At 39.2% G+C, this 15,099-nt stretch overlaps 1 protein-coding gene across 1 annotated transcript; it reads left to right on the top strand.

Annotated features, from left to right (window-relative positions):
* Positions 1–4,010: 4,010 nt before the first annotated feature.
* LOC132777691 (vomeronasal type-2 receptor 26-like) lies at positions 4,011–14,250 on the top strand. The gene is made up of 6 exons (XM_067469576.1): positions 4,011–4,046; positions 5,915–5,984; positions 6,438–6,760; positions 9,484–9,711; positions 11,219–11,345; positions 13,349–14,250. Exons 1-6 carry the CDS (start codon positions 4,011–4,013, stop codon positions 14,248–14,250), a joined length of 1,686 nt encoding a protein of 561 aa, XP_067325677.1.
* The last annotated feature ends 849 nt before the right edge of the window (positions 14,251–15,099 follow it).

Genomic DNA, 15,099 nt, shown 5'->3' with positions numbered 1-15,099 from the left:
AGAAAGTTTCTGTTTATTCATTCATTATATTTTGTATTTTATTTGGAATTTGCTTTCTAAGGTTAATAAAATGTCCTGATGATTGATGATATTCCGGAACAGAAGATATATATATATATATATATATATATATATATATATATATATATATATACACACACACACACACACACACACACACACACACATTTATACATACATACATACATACATACATACATACATACACCTTCTGGTTTTATCAGAAGGATGGGTCCCAGTCTTGTCTTATGTCGAACCTTTGGGGATAGGTTTGATGACTTCTGCCGTTGCCCTCTCTTTCATTACCAGTCTGGTGTTAGCAGTCTTTGTGAAGTACCACAACACACCCATTGTGAAAGTGAACAATCGGATGCTCTCCTACACCCTTCTCATCTCCCTCCTGCTCTCCTTCCTCTGCACTTTGCTATTCATTGGCCGACCTCAGAAGATGACCTGTCTCCTCCGACAAACAGCTTTTGGAATTGTCTTCTCCGTAGTTATTTCTTGCTTGTTGGCTAAAGCCATCACAGACGTGGTAGCTTTTATGGCCAATAAGCCAGGATCTAAGTTTTAAAAATGGATAGGGAAAAGGTTAGCCATATCCATTATTATTTTGTGCTCCTTTACTCAAGTCATGATTTGTACACTAAATTTGGCAACCTCACCACCATTCCCAGATTCTGACACAGATTCATTCATTCAAAATAATGTACTGGAATGCAACAAAGGATCTGGAATGATGCTTTATTGTGTCTTGGGCTTTATGGGCTTCCTGGCATTTATCAGCTTCATTGTGGCTTTCCTAGCATGGAAGTTTCAGTGAAGCCAAGTTTATCACTTTCAGCATGTTGCTGTTTTGCAGTGTCTGGTTAACCTTTGTTCCAGCCTACCTTTCCACCAAAGGCAAATATATGGTGACTGTGGAGATCTTCTCCATCTTGGCATCCAGTGCTGGGTTACTAGGTTTGATCTTTTCCCCTAAATGCTATATTATCCTCTTTAGGCCTGAGCAGAACAAAAGGGAGCAGCTAATGAAAACAAAAAGTTAGAAAATGCTTCATCTCTTCCATTTTTTCTGTTAGAATATTTCTTATTTTATGGTGTGGAAATGACTGATAATTTCCATTGTTCTTTTGTACTCTCTTATTCAAGCCCCCATTATACGCTATATTTGGCAGCCCAACCATTGTTCTTAGTGTCTAATAAAAAGAATGGTTGAAATCAAGTTTTTACTACTGTCCTGTATTTCATGACTGGTTTCTGAGTGCTTATATGTAGGCCAGGCCTGTAGCGAGGGGGGTGGTGGTTTAGGGGTTCAACCCCCCCCTGAAATTTTTCAGGTTAAAAAAAATAAACCTGGTTTATTCATGCATTTTAACTGGTTAACCAAATCCCCATGCTAAGTCTATGAGACGCAAAAAAATTAAGAGTCCCTCCAGAACTGCAAGCACTATCTCAAGCAAATATTGACAATTTATTCACACTGTCATTGCTTGCAACCATAGCCGATGTAGCGAAGCAACCAAGTTGGGGGGGGGGGGGGAGTGTTGAATGCTCTCATTAAGGAGGCCAGACTTGGTGGAAGTGGTGACAGGGGCGGAGCTGCAGGCTATTGAAGGCTGTTCTGCCCCCTGCTGTGCTCTTTGCTTCAGGGTGAGCTAAGAGGCAGGTTTCAACTCCTCCTCCCCCAAAATTTTCAAACCCCCCCCCCCCCCCGGAAGTTTTCAACACTCCCCGAACTTTTTTTCTGGCTATGGCCCTGATGTACGCTATTTTAAACTTTCTCTTTCAGAGGAACATTGGGAAGGATTCCTACTCCAGTAGAGCTTTGGTTATAATGGGAATAAAATAAAATGAATTTAATGAAAATTGTATTTTACAAAAGGTTCAAAAGTCTTTCTCCATGGGTACCATGTTGCTGTGGCATTGCTCCAACGTCCATCTGTTCTGCACATCCCGTGGCCTGCAAAACAATGTTTGATTTCGGCAACATGACGTAGAGGATCTTTCACTTTTGATATTTTTTGAACATTCTTGTTGTGCTTTCCATGTTTTCTCTGCATTCTGGGAGACATCCCAACAAGCCTTCTTTCAAGGAAGGCATGCACAAGTGTTTGCTTAGCCCCTTTGCTCCACCATCTAGCCAAACCGGTACACATCCCACCCACCAAAATTACCGGGTACAACTGAGCCAACACAGTTAAAACTATATTATTTTCACAGTGTAAATAACCCCCAGGATTGAACTCAGCATGAATAAATGGACTATCTAGGCCTCAGATCAAACCCAGCAATGCTGATCTTTTTACTTTTGGAAACATCAACCCCAGAGTCTCCAACTTGTGTAAACGTTGGACAACCAATTAATACCTAGAAGACTAGTTCTGTTCTTGGAAACTTTTTTGCTTCTTGACCATGTTTTTTACGGACATAATTATGACCCATATGGCTCCTGTTAAATTTGGTATGATCTGAGAAGACAGCTGTGGAGTTGTGAAAAACATATTTTTGCAATTCCCCAGAGCACTCCCATTTAATGATCACGTTTATCCTATTTGCACTTACGCCTTCTATGTTCCTGGAGACTCCAGGGAATACTAGTGAGGAAAAGGTTTGGTCTGTGCTGTTATTACTACATCACCATAAGATCAGTGGGATTTATCTATAACTGAACCTGCATAGGAGTGCATTGCTCTAAATTATATGCATATTGCTAATGGCATTGGAGTTGTAGGTGGAGGAAAAGATGGTTCCGTTGCTTTGACTGTGTATATCTCACAGTGTACCAAAGTGATTTCAATCCAGTAAACTACAGGAGACCTGGATAACAATTTGGGAAGCAATGAATAGTTGTCCAAGTGGAATATTTATAATCAAAATCAAGCTATCAATTCAACTCATTTTCATTCTGCTGGTGTTTAGTTTGTTTCCGGTGGCATGCACAGCTGGTTCATGTGACATGGGTCGATCCCTTGGTATTCATCACAAGTATCGCATGTCTGGAGACCTGCACATAGGTGCCATTCTGTCTCAGATTTTTATATCTTCGGATGAGATATCCTTTAGACAAGATCCTGCTGAGAAATCTCAAGGAGATACAATGTATGAATTTGGGTTTTTTTCTCAAATTATTTCATGCAGTATTTCAGACATAGGGGAGGTTGGGATCTGTTAAAAATTAAGTTGTTATAATGTTGGAACTGGTTTAAATTAAGTATAGAAAAAAGATTAGAAAATGTACAAAAATATATTTTAAAAAGTGTTTTTAGAAAGTCTTTGCCATATGGGACTTATTCTATGTAAGACTTGCAAATATGGCCCTTGTTTTGTACAAAAAAAAAAAAAAGAATTATGTGCAGCATTTTCTTTATAGACACTCAAAATGTAGCTTCCTGCACAGAAAATGTAGTTGTCTGCACAAAAATGCCACGTGAGAATGATTTATAAAATTAGTAATAACCCGTGAAAGTCTTTCATAGTTATTCATAACTTTGTTGCTTCCTTTGAAAAAGAAAATTAGATTAAGCAGGATAGAGTGATAATTATAAGAAGAATAAGAATAGTTAGGACATATGAATTCTAATCCACAACTGCTACATCAGTATTGGACTGTATATTTGCAGAAGGCTGAAACCCATGTTTCTGTAAGACATTTTTCTATATGTTATAGTGCAATGCAGATAGAAAATGTGTATTAATCTGAAATCTAAGCCTGCTGTTACTGTTGTTTCAGAGTGTTTACTCACAACTACCAACACATCCTGGCCTTGATTTTTGCCATTAAGGAGATCAATGAAAAATCCCTTCTCTTACCCAATATCACATTGGGATTCTACATTTACAACAGTAATTTTGTTGCCAATTTTAATTATCTTGCTTCAATGGAACTCCTTTCCACCTGGGGCAAATTTGTCCCTAACTACAAATGTGACACCCAAAACAACCCAGCAGCAGTCATTGGGGGACCTACTTCTGATGTCTGTCTCTACATGGCAGATATCTTGTGCGCCTACAAGTTTTCACAGGTAAGCTCACTCACAAAATTAAGAGTTTAAAACAACAGGATTTCTAGGAGAATTCTCGCTCTACAGACCCTGAATTTGCTTTTTGTTAACCTTTCTCTAAGCAATCTAGGAAAAATATTGCATCAATGTGAGTTGAGATAGCCACATGTCTTTCATTCTACCATTCTTTCTATGCTTGGATAACTTGACTGCCAGAAATGGGTTTTCTGGTGTGAACAAAATAACTTGATTCTCAAATTATTCATTCTGGAGAATGCTGTAATAGCTAGTGGATTATACATCAATGAGGCAGATGATCTGATGCATTTTTAATATGGAAATATGACAATTTAGATTGAAATCAATGGTCCACTGATATGGAAGGTACCTGTCTCACAATAGGAAGTTTCTAGTAAAAAATTTTTTTCCATTTTGGTCACATGTATTGTTTTTCTGAACTTTGGTCATTTGCAGACCAGAAATGTAAAAAGCATTGTGCTGCCAGCCATAAAAAAATGTGTCCTTCCAATAGCCAATATGATTGGGCAACAACAACAAGCTCATACTACCTCATTGTTCCACCATGTTTTGTTGTTGATTATTCGTTCCGTCACTTCCAACTCTTCATGACCTCATGGACCAGTCCATGCCAGAGCTCCCTGTCAGCCATGGCCATCTCCAGCTCCTTCAAAGCCAAGCCAGTCACTTCAAGGATACCATCCATCCATCCTGCCCTTGGTTAGCCCCTCTTCCTATTTTCTTCCCATTTTGCACTTTCTTCTTTCACCTTGATTAGAAGACTCCTCAGCTCTTCCTCACTTTCGACCATCAAAGTGGTATCATCTGCACATCTAAGGTTGTTAATGTTTCGTCCAACACTTTTAACTCCAGCTTTGGATTCATCAAAGCCCACACATCACATGATGTGTTCTGCATACAAGTTGAATAGGTTGGGTGAGAGCATACAGCCCTGCCGTACTCCTTTCCTAAATCTATACGTGGGATGAGATGGATATTTATGGGACCTCACAGCTCAGTTTCCACTGAATCCTATGAGTAAGGTATCAAACCCTTTCCAAGTATGAGTCCTTATATAATCTACATGGGCCTTTACTGAATAGAGTGGAATCTGAGCAGTGAAGTCCAATAAAGACCCATCTCCTTTGGATAACATGATTGTGTGATGACTTTTACTAAGATGCTGGTTCCTCGCCCAATATCTATCATTTCTTCTACTATACATCAGGTAAATCAATTTCCAAAAATGACAAACATCAGGGTGAAGTCTGACAAGGTGGAAAGCCTGCCAATGCTCATAAATTACATGCATGTGATATATCCTGAAAAGGATAATTTCCTCATGTCCTAGAGTTATTTACTCCCTTTGAAAGGATGGTTGATGAGCTTTTGAATGTCATTTGTGGCTTGAATTCTCTCATTCCTGTTAACCATCTTTGGCTTGTTCACCTGCTATGACCATTTTTAGGCAGGTATAGCCTGGTCACAGTATTTGCATCCAAGATAGTTTACACTTATGGATTTCATACTGAGTGGCCCTTGAAGATGATCAAGCTTTTGCAAAATGCATTTTAACTGATATAGTCTGTTACAAAGTCCAAACTAGTACAATAGCATTTCTTTCAAACTTTAGAGGCGCAAACACCGAATGTTTATATTTTCTATAATAATTTCCTTGCTTTAACACATATTCCTCTGGGTTTTTTTCTTTATTTCTTTTGATTACTTTTGGGGGGATTTCCATACCATGTTTTGGTTTTAACTGTTCTGATACACTCCTAGATACAGTCATTTCATTCATGCATTAACATTATTTTAACTTGTAGATGTAATTTGCTAATATGATTACTTCCTTATCTCTCACCCTAAAGATCACATATGGCTCTGCTCCACTAATGGATAACAAAAATGAAGCTGTTTTCCTTCACCGCATGTTCCCAAGTGTGAGCTACCAATACACTGGGATTCTCAATTTAATTTTGCATTTCCAATGGACATGGATTGGAGTGATTTATCTAGATATAGAAATAGGACAAATATTTGTACAAGAAGTACTCCCTGTGTTCATGCAAAATGGTATCTGCTTTGACTTCATAAAAGCAGTAACCCGCATTAACTTTTTCAGTGAAATGGAAACAATGACAAAGGACCTTATTGAAACATCATACCTTGTTGGGACAAGCACTGCCAATGCAGTGATCATACATGGAGAAGTTCAGTCAATTCTACCTTTGAGAATATGGATAGAAATTCCATTTTATCATGATTTGCCAAAAATAAATAAAGTCTGGATTTTGACAGCTGAAATAGATTTTGTATCACTCCCACTTCAAAGAAACTGGGACCTGAACTTCATCAATGGGGCCTTATCTGTTTCACTTCTCCCCAAAAAAGTTTCAGGATTCCATGAATTTCTGCGGAACAGAAAACCAGACACCAATCAAGAGGATGGCTTTATCAGGGACTTCTGGCAACAGGCATTTATGTGCTCCTTTCCAGGGCTCAATTTAGACGAGTCCCCTGAAAATATCTGCACAGAGAAGAACAAGCTGGAGACCCTTCCTATGTCTGTTTTTGAAATGAGCATGAGCAGCCACAGCTACAGCATCTACAACGCTGTCTATGCTGCCGCACATGCTCTGCATGACATGGATTCATCCAGTTTCAAACACAGAACAACTGGAATCAGAGATCTTCAAAAAATGCAGCCATGGCAGGTAATGTTCAAAGCACAATATTACAGAAGTGTTCACTTCATTTGAAACGTTAGTCCCCAAGTTTTCTAGGAAAGATAGAATTTTGGTGTCTAGGCACTAGGACTGAGTCAACTTCCTTTTACTGTGACTTCATAGCTGCTTCTTGATTCATTCTGTAACTTTTTGCTATTGTACTTTGGTTTTATACGTCATGTAAATTTCATACATGCATACACATTTCGGTAAAAGGATATGATATGATATGATATGATATGATATGATATGATATGATATGATATGATGATATGATCACCCCCATTTCATTTTTATTTCAATTTATTTATTTTTGTCAAGTTTCTAGTGCAAGTGGATAATGTGTCAGTCATACTCCAGAGCACAAACACCTCTGACTTGAAACACCACCCCAGCTTGGCAAAATCAGCAAATAGTTTATTGCAGAATATATGTAGGCAAAGCAATAAAAATAGTAAAACAGCAAAAGTCCAAAATCCTAGATAATCCATAAACTTTCAAAGGAAATTAGGTCCATTAGTACTTAGAAATCTATGAAGCTAGGTGTCAGATATCTCAGTTCCAAGCTGTGTGGCTCTGGAGAAATCTCCTATGAAGAATCACGCAGAGAATCACAAGTGGAGTAGATATCAACGTGTTTATTGTTCGGAATACAAGAGTTTCGACTACTGGCCTCTTATATAGTACTAACTACAATACCATAAATCAGGAATCCTGGTGCCTTTCCCATACCAGAGCCCCGTTCTCCCCTCACTTTTGGGCGATTGAGTTTTATGGCTGGTTCATTTGTCCTGCATTCCCTTTTGGCCCAATGTCCCATGGCCATGTAGTTTGTGTCAATTGTATGGCATGAGCTAGAGATCATGAGACCAAGAACTTGAAAGCATGAAGCAAAACAGCAGGAACTCTCAGGCAAAAAACTTAAACTTAGCAACAACTTGATACATGGAATATAGAGCACTTGAAAACAAAACTGGCATAAATTAACAAAGTTGACTTGACTGAGACACTAGTCTCCCATGAATCATTATGAATGCTTTCCAAAAGCCAAAACTGACAGAAAAGCATTCTTTCACACGTTTTCCCTAGAAACGGGTTATTACCTTTCTTTTGCTGTAAACGGGCAGAGTGCCTGAGATCCTGAATGTTCTGCCTCTGTTTACTAAAACCTTGCTTTCTGTCCAAGGTTTCACTCTCCTCTCCTTCTGCACCTGGCACAGCAATCTCGGCATCATTTTCAGGCTGTTGCTCTGAGAAAAGCAATGAAAGGTCTTTCCCAGGAATGTGACCTTGCTCAATCCTCTCTTCTGAACTCAACTCCGACCCAGGCAAACCCTCATCCCCAGGCCCATCATCAGGAATATTATCCCCATTCCCATTATGCACATCAACATGAACATCATTCCCAACATGAACATCATCATGAGTATTATTTCCATCAAGAACATCAGAAACATTCACAGGCTGAACTGGATGGCATATAACAGCGTCTGTCTGTCTTTGTATTTCTGTATATATTGGGTTGTTGTGGGTTTTTATTCTGTATATATTTGTACTTAGTGGAGAATAGGTATGTATTGATAACAAACTGCCTCTGAACAAAACTTCTCAGGAAAACCTGGCCTGCCTTAGGTTATTCATAAGTAGTAGACACAACACATACAAAAAAGACATGAGGTATTTTCTATATTTTTCCAACTCTTGTGTTTCTATCAGTTTTTTGCTATCTGGGATAAGAACAGCCAATTCTTTCAACCTTTCTTCAACTAATCCATTTTCCATCACAATTTTGTTATTACCTACCATCTTTCTTGCCCTACTTTATGTCAATCTTTTCCAATAGTGATTTCAGAGTACTGAATAGAACACTGTAAATATTACTTCATATTTATTCCCCTTGACCCATGTTTCCAATTTGTCACATTCCCTGTATCTTCATTTCCTTCCTATGAAATACAGCCTGTAGTTCCAGGTATTCGCTGGCTTTTTTCCATCCAAGGACTAGAATAGAATAGAATAGAATAGAATAGAATAGCTTTATCATCATTGTACTACTGCATAACGAAATTAAACGCCTTCTCTGGCACACACGACAAAACAACACACCCATCCCTCTACACCCCCATGACCACAACACAGCTGCCAATTTCACATAATTGTGAAACCATGGAGTTCAACATAGCCAGAGCTCTAAGATAGAAGGTGTCTCTCAGTCAGTTTGTCTTTGTCACCCTGTACCATTTTCATTTGCCAGATGGCAATAATTCAAAATAGGAATATGCTGGGTGAGAGGGATTCTCAAAATGCTCTGAGCTTTCTTAAGGCTGTGGGACCTATAAAGTTCTTCCAAAGAGGGGCGAGGACAACCAATGATTCTCTGTGCAGTAGTGATGGTGACCCTTTGGAGAGCCTTCCTATCTGCCACTGTGTAGTTATCAAACCATGTGCAGATGCTATCCAAGCACTATCCAGGGCTGATCCTGTTGAGCATTCAAGATAAGGTGGGATCTCTTTCCTGGTTAACATTGTGTGCTAGACATTTCCTAGCTTCATATAAAATAGCTCATTGGTATCACTAATAAACATATACTTTCTATAAGGACACATAGGTTCTGGTAAATGTAGATGTCAAATGCAAGCAATTACTATCATATGTTATTTAGTTGGATTGTGAGCATCATTTGTAACTGCATTTTCTCTTCTCACTTTAGCTTCATCACTTTCTAAAAAGAGTTATCTTTAACAACACAGTTGGGGAACACATTTCCTTTAATACAAATGGGGAATTAGTAGCTGGTTTTGATATCATCAATTGGGTCACGTTCCCCAATGAGACCTTTAATCGAGTGAAAGTGGGAAGGATAGAACCACAGTCTCTACCAGCCATTGAGTTCACTGTTCATGAGGATGCCATTGTATGGCCCAGCTGGTTCAATCAGGTAGGGTGGGAATAAATTCCATCATGTGATTTCCACCCTCCCCAAAAAAATATGTACTGTATCACAGTGTCAGAGACCCATATCATAAGTATGTCATCTTGGTAGGAAAATTATCAGGCAACATTCAAACGAGAGAGAGTTCTTCATGAGCTGCCAATCCTTCTTGCATTCTTTTTCCTCCACTGAAAAGGTCCGGTTTCCTGTTTCCACCAAGCATATTTGTGAAGGTGACCCAAAGTGGAAGACTTTTTTTTGCAGATAATAAGTTCCAGGTGGTCTCTTTCACGTAGGTATGGTTTGTCCAATAATCTAGATGTATGTTGTGCAGACCTTTCTACCATGCAACTGACACATTGAATTGTGGAGCTCACAGACTTAGGGGAGTTATTCTTTGTCCCAGCTGAAATTTCGGAACTCTAAGACCTGTCGCAAACTAGCCTCCTGCAAACTGTGCGAGCACGTCCTTGATGTCATGAGACTCCACCTCTCTCTCCGCCCCTTTCTCCGCCTCTTTCTCTGTGCCAGAGTGGTTTTTCCTTTGCTAGGGCAGCATTGCCAGCATATTCTCTCAGTTGAATTCTGCCAACTGAGAGTGTACGCTGGCAATGCTGCCCTAGCAAAGGAAAAACCACTCTGGCACGGAGAAAGAGGCGGAGAAAGGGGCGGAGAGAGAGGCGCAGTCTAATGACGTCAAGGACGTGCTCGCACAGTTTGCTCCCCCAGGAGGCTAGTTTGTGACGGCTCTTAAAGTCATCTCCTTATGGAGTGTGGTAGAGCCATCCAAATGAGATGTCATCAAGGCATGTGTAATTGTGGATGGATAAGACTTCTTCAGCATTAGGTGGAGTCAGGAATGTAGCCGGGGGGGGGGCTTGAGGGGCTTCAGCCCCCCCCCCCAAATTCTCATGGTGGTTCACAAAAAGGCCTTACTGGTGCATTATTTAAACTGTTACGTTTATTCATATCATGATCTAATCACCATACTCAATATATCCCATATGCATGGGGGTATTAGGGTAACGATACAAAAGGTTTGCTAGGGTAGACCCTCTTTCACTCAGACTCAACCCCCCCCCCAAAACAAACCGAGCCCCCCCCCCCCCCCGAATAGAAATCCTGGCTACGGGCCTGGGTGAAGTTGTCCTCATAGCATTTAAGTGTGACAAAGCACACCTGGAAACTGCAGAACCCTGGGCAATGTTGATATTAGTGACCATCTTTCTTGCGCTGCTATATTTAAGACTGAAGCCACACAAGTTGTGTATCTGTGTACTTTCAGTGTAACCTCAACCATCACAGGTGTATCCTGATTTGTTCGCATGCCTTTCAACTAACAATGAGCACTTCTGCCTTGTCTGAACTGACACTCAATTTATTTGCCCCCATAAGTCCATTACTGATACCAGACAAAAGTTTAGAACTCTAACAGATTCCATGGAATTATATTGGAGAGGAAACGGGAATAGAGGGTCATCATCACGAAATATTTCCCTTTATTTGTTGATAGGCACAACCTATTTCTTTGTGCAATGACCGTTGTTGTCCAGGGTACAGTAAAAGAAAGAAGGAAGGGAAGCAGTTTTGCTGCTATGATTGTATTCCATGTCCAGAAGGAAAGATTTCTACCCAGGAGGGTAAGAGTCGTCCATCCTTTCCTTCCTTCTTTCTTCCTTCCTTCCTTCCTTCCCTTTCCATCTTCTCTTTTCACATGGAATGTGTTTTCTATACTTTTCCTTCACACTCTGCATGTATAATTATTTTAGTTTTTGAAATTAATATGTCTTTTTTTTCATTTTCGATTGGCATATTCATAAAAATCAGTGAAATAAATCTATATACATGTGGATCTGCATGAACCAATACAATATTTCCCAATATCTGTACAATATGCATGTTTAGTTATACTCTACTGTCCTCCAACCCCTCCCAATTTATTGACTTTCCATTCCTTGTATTGGAGACATTCATGTATAATTCCATTCTTCCTTCCTATTACATTGTTTTTTTGTTCCTCCTTCTGGCCTTACATTTACTCTTTCTAAATTCCCTGCACAGATTCTAATAGGTTAAGTTATGAAGCCTTCTATTTAAAAACAAATCCTTCTTTTTTTTAACAATGTTTAGAAATTGTTCCCAGTCCTTGATAATTTTTATGTGTTTTTTTTCATTGTTCATCATTGTGAATTTCTCAATTTCTGCTATTTAAACACTTTCACCATCCATTCTATTGTTGGGAGGTCCGCCTTTTTCCAAAACTATGCACATAATATGCTGCTATTATCATGTAGGGCAGTATTTTGAAGTTTAATAATTTTGTTTGTTTATTTGACATTCCCAATAAAAAATAACTCAGGCTCCACCTGTATCTTTGATTGAAAAAAAATTGCAGTTTTTTTTACCTTGCCCCAGAATTCTCTTGTTTTTTACAGGTCCACGACATGTGGAAGAAAGTCCCTTCCTGTTATTTACATTTCCAGCACTTGTTGTTTCTTCCCTTATACATTTTAGCTAATTTTAATGGGAACAGGTACCACTTTATAAACATTTTCTCTAAGGAATTTTCTTGAAGGCAATAGTCCACATTTTCCCCATTTATCTAGTTCTGTGCTGTGTCCAACATTTTGTGCCCATTTAATCATACAATTCTTTATCAGTTCTGTTTCCATTTCCATTTTCAGTAATACTTTATATATTTTTTCCCAATAAGATGTTTTTCTTAGTATATAGTTCCTTTTCAAATTCTGATTGGTCTCTTTCAAATCCCATATTTTTACTGTCTAGTGTAAATCTTTCTTTCAGTTGACTATATCTGTGGGTTATTGTGGGTTATTTTAGTTTTCAATGGGAATAATGTGGAGGAATGGACAATACCTAGCCTCTCCTCGCAAAACACCACATTACAACAGTCCTTGTGGCAATAGCTCAGTGTTCAACTATTGTCTCACTCAAACCCAGCCCAAAAAGAACTTAGAGTTGGGGTTCATAGAAATGTATTGGTTGGATGACTAAAATTATAAAAGGCTTAATTTGAATGAGAAGTACTTCATCCTGGCCTGAAGCAATGGGTGAGATTCATTACTGCCTTGAGTTTCAGTGTGCAGCAGCAAGCAAGATCAGAGGGGTGGGAAGAGAATCCGCAGTAGTCTATCGAGATTCTGTGGAACGGGACACCTGACCAGGTGTCCCATCCCATGGTCAATCATATTCGAGCATGTTTATCTAAGGGTGAGTGGCCGGGACAGAACGGAGATTCTGTTGGTGTACCGTCCACCCCACTACTCAACAGTCCAACATTAAGATTAGATTTAGGTTGCTGCTGTATTGTCTCAATATGATTTGTCCTGATGTAATGTGTTCTGAATTGCTTCCCCTTTTTGGAATTGAATGTTTGCCATACATGCTGGAAACATCCCGAGTCCCTTTGGGGACATAGGGCAGTCTATAAATAATATTATTTATTTATTTATTTATTTATTTATCCTAGTCTCTTTCTAGTCAATATTGCTTCCAACAGACATGAGATGGGAAAATATTGACTACATAAGTTTTATTACAGTCTTTCAAAATGATGTTTTGACTATATCAATTGCCTTTAAATGAGTTTGCCACATATATGTCAATGTTTACTTCTCCCCAGATGTGGATAATTGCTTTCAGTGTCCAAAAGATCATTACCCAAACATGAACAGGGATTTCTGCATCCTCAAATCTCTAACTTTCCTCACTTTTGAAGAAACTCTGGGGACAAGTTTGGCTATCTCTGCTGTTCTCCTATTTTGTGTGACTGCTGGAGTGCTTGGGATCTTCATCAAACACCAGGACACTCCCATTGTCAAAGCCAATAATCGGACCCTCACCTACACCCTCCTCCTCTCCCTCCTCCTCTCCTTCCTTTGTGTTCTACTCTTCATTGGACAGCCACAGAAGGTGACCTGTCTCTTTCGTCAGACAACTTTTGGCATCATCTTCTCTGTGGCTATTTCTTCTGTGTTGGCAAAAACTGTCACTGTGATTCTTGCTTTCCAAGCCACCAAGCCTGCATCCAAGTTGAGGAAATGGTTGGGGAAAAGAATGGCCACCTCCATTGTTCTTTCCAGCCTGCTCATTCAAGCCACAATTTGTACAGTGTGGCTGTCTACCTTTCCCCCATTTCCTGATCTTGATGTGAACTCAATGGCTGAAGAAGTCATTCTGGAATGTAATGAAGGGTCAATCACCATGTTTTATTGCCTCCTGGGTTTTATGGGTTCCCTGTCTATTTGTAGTTTCACTGCCGCTTTCTTTGCCAGGAAGTTGCCTGACAGTTTCAATGAAGCCAAATTTATCACCTTCAGCATGTTGGTCTTCTGCAGTGTGTGGATTTCCTTTGTTCCAACATACTTGAGCACCAAAGGAAAATACATGGTGGCAGTGGAGATCTTCTCAATCTTAGCTTCCAGTGCCGGATTACTAGGTTGTATATTTTTCCCCAAATGCTTTATCATTCTTCTGAGGCCTGATTTGAATACAAGGGAGCAAGTAATGAAAAGAAAGCATTAAATAAAGTTTCTATTTATTCATTTATCGTCTTTTGTCTTTTATTTGGATTTTGCTTCCTAAGGTTAATAAAATGTCCTGATGATAGATGATATTCTGGTACAGTATATGTGTGCGTGTGTGTGTACCTCATAATTTCATCAGAAAGATGGGTCCCAGTCTTAGTTTGTATTGAAGAATCCGAATATGTAAGACCAATATTAGGTTTAGAATCATGCTAATGTATAGTATATTCCACTATCTGAAATATATCATGCTAATTTCTCTTATGCTTAAGATTATGCTTTATTGTCATTTGTGCTCTCACTTTGTGTCGGTCATTAGAAATCCATGCATCACTAGAGAACAGACAACTTGTATACTCATCATGATCATAACCGATGATCAGGAACACCTGTATCATCCAAAAACCAGTCATTTGGGATATATTTTGGAAGAGCTAAAGCTCCCCCCCCCCCCCACAACCCATCCTATGTTGCCTCTATTGCAATGTTAATTTGAAAATTCACATGAGAACACCTTCTCAGAAAATATGGTTAATTGTGTATGTATGTGTGCAAAGACATGATGCTTTATCCCAAAAGAGCACAGCTAGAACTCAGTATTACTGTTCTGGATTCATAACCTAGGGCTATGTAGCTGTAACACATCTGGAATACTATGTCCAATTCGGGGCACCCCAATTGAAGGGAGATGTTGACAATCTGGAATGTGTTCAGAGGATGGTGACCAAAATGATCAAGGGTCTGGAGAACAAGCCCTATGAGGAGTGGCTTAAAGAACTGGACATATTTAGCCTTCAGAAGAGAAGGATGAGAGGAGACATTATGGCCATGTATGAATATATGAGAG

This window comes from Anolis sagrei, chromosome 6 (genome assembly GCF_037176765.1).
Source record: "Anolis sagrei isolate rAnoSag1 chromosome 6, rAnoSag1.mat, whole genome shotgun sequence".
Taxonomy (NCBI): Eukaryota; Metazoa; Chordata; class Lepidosauria; order Squamata; family Dactyloidae; genus Anolis; species Anolis sagrei.
Note: the sequence above shows the minus strand (reverse complement) of the source record. Positions and strands in the feature narration are given on the sequence as shown.

What these genes read in the sequence shown, in the direction of transcription:
- LOC132777691 (XM_067469576.1), top strand. Translation starts at nt 4,011, where the DNA reads ATGGCAGATATCTTGTGCGCCTACAAGTTTTCACAG. An exon ending in CCTTCACCGCATGTTCCCAA is followed by an intron (nt 5,985 to 6,437) that starts GTGTGAGCTACC and finishes TCCCCAAAAAAG; the next exon opens with TTTCAGGATTCCATGAATTT. An exon ending in GGCCCAGCTGGTTCAATCAG is followed by an intron (nt 9,712 to 11,218) that starts GTAGGGTGGGAA and finishes ATTTGTTGATAG; the next exon opens with GCACAACCTATTTCTTTGTG.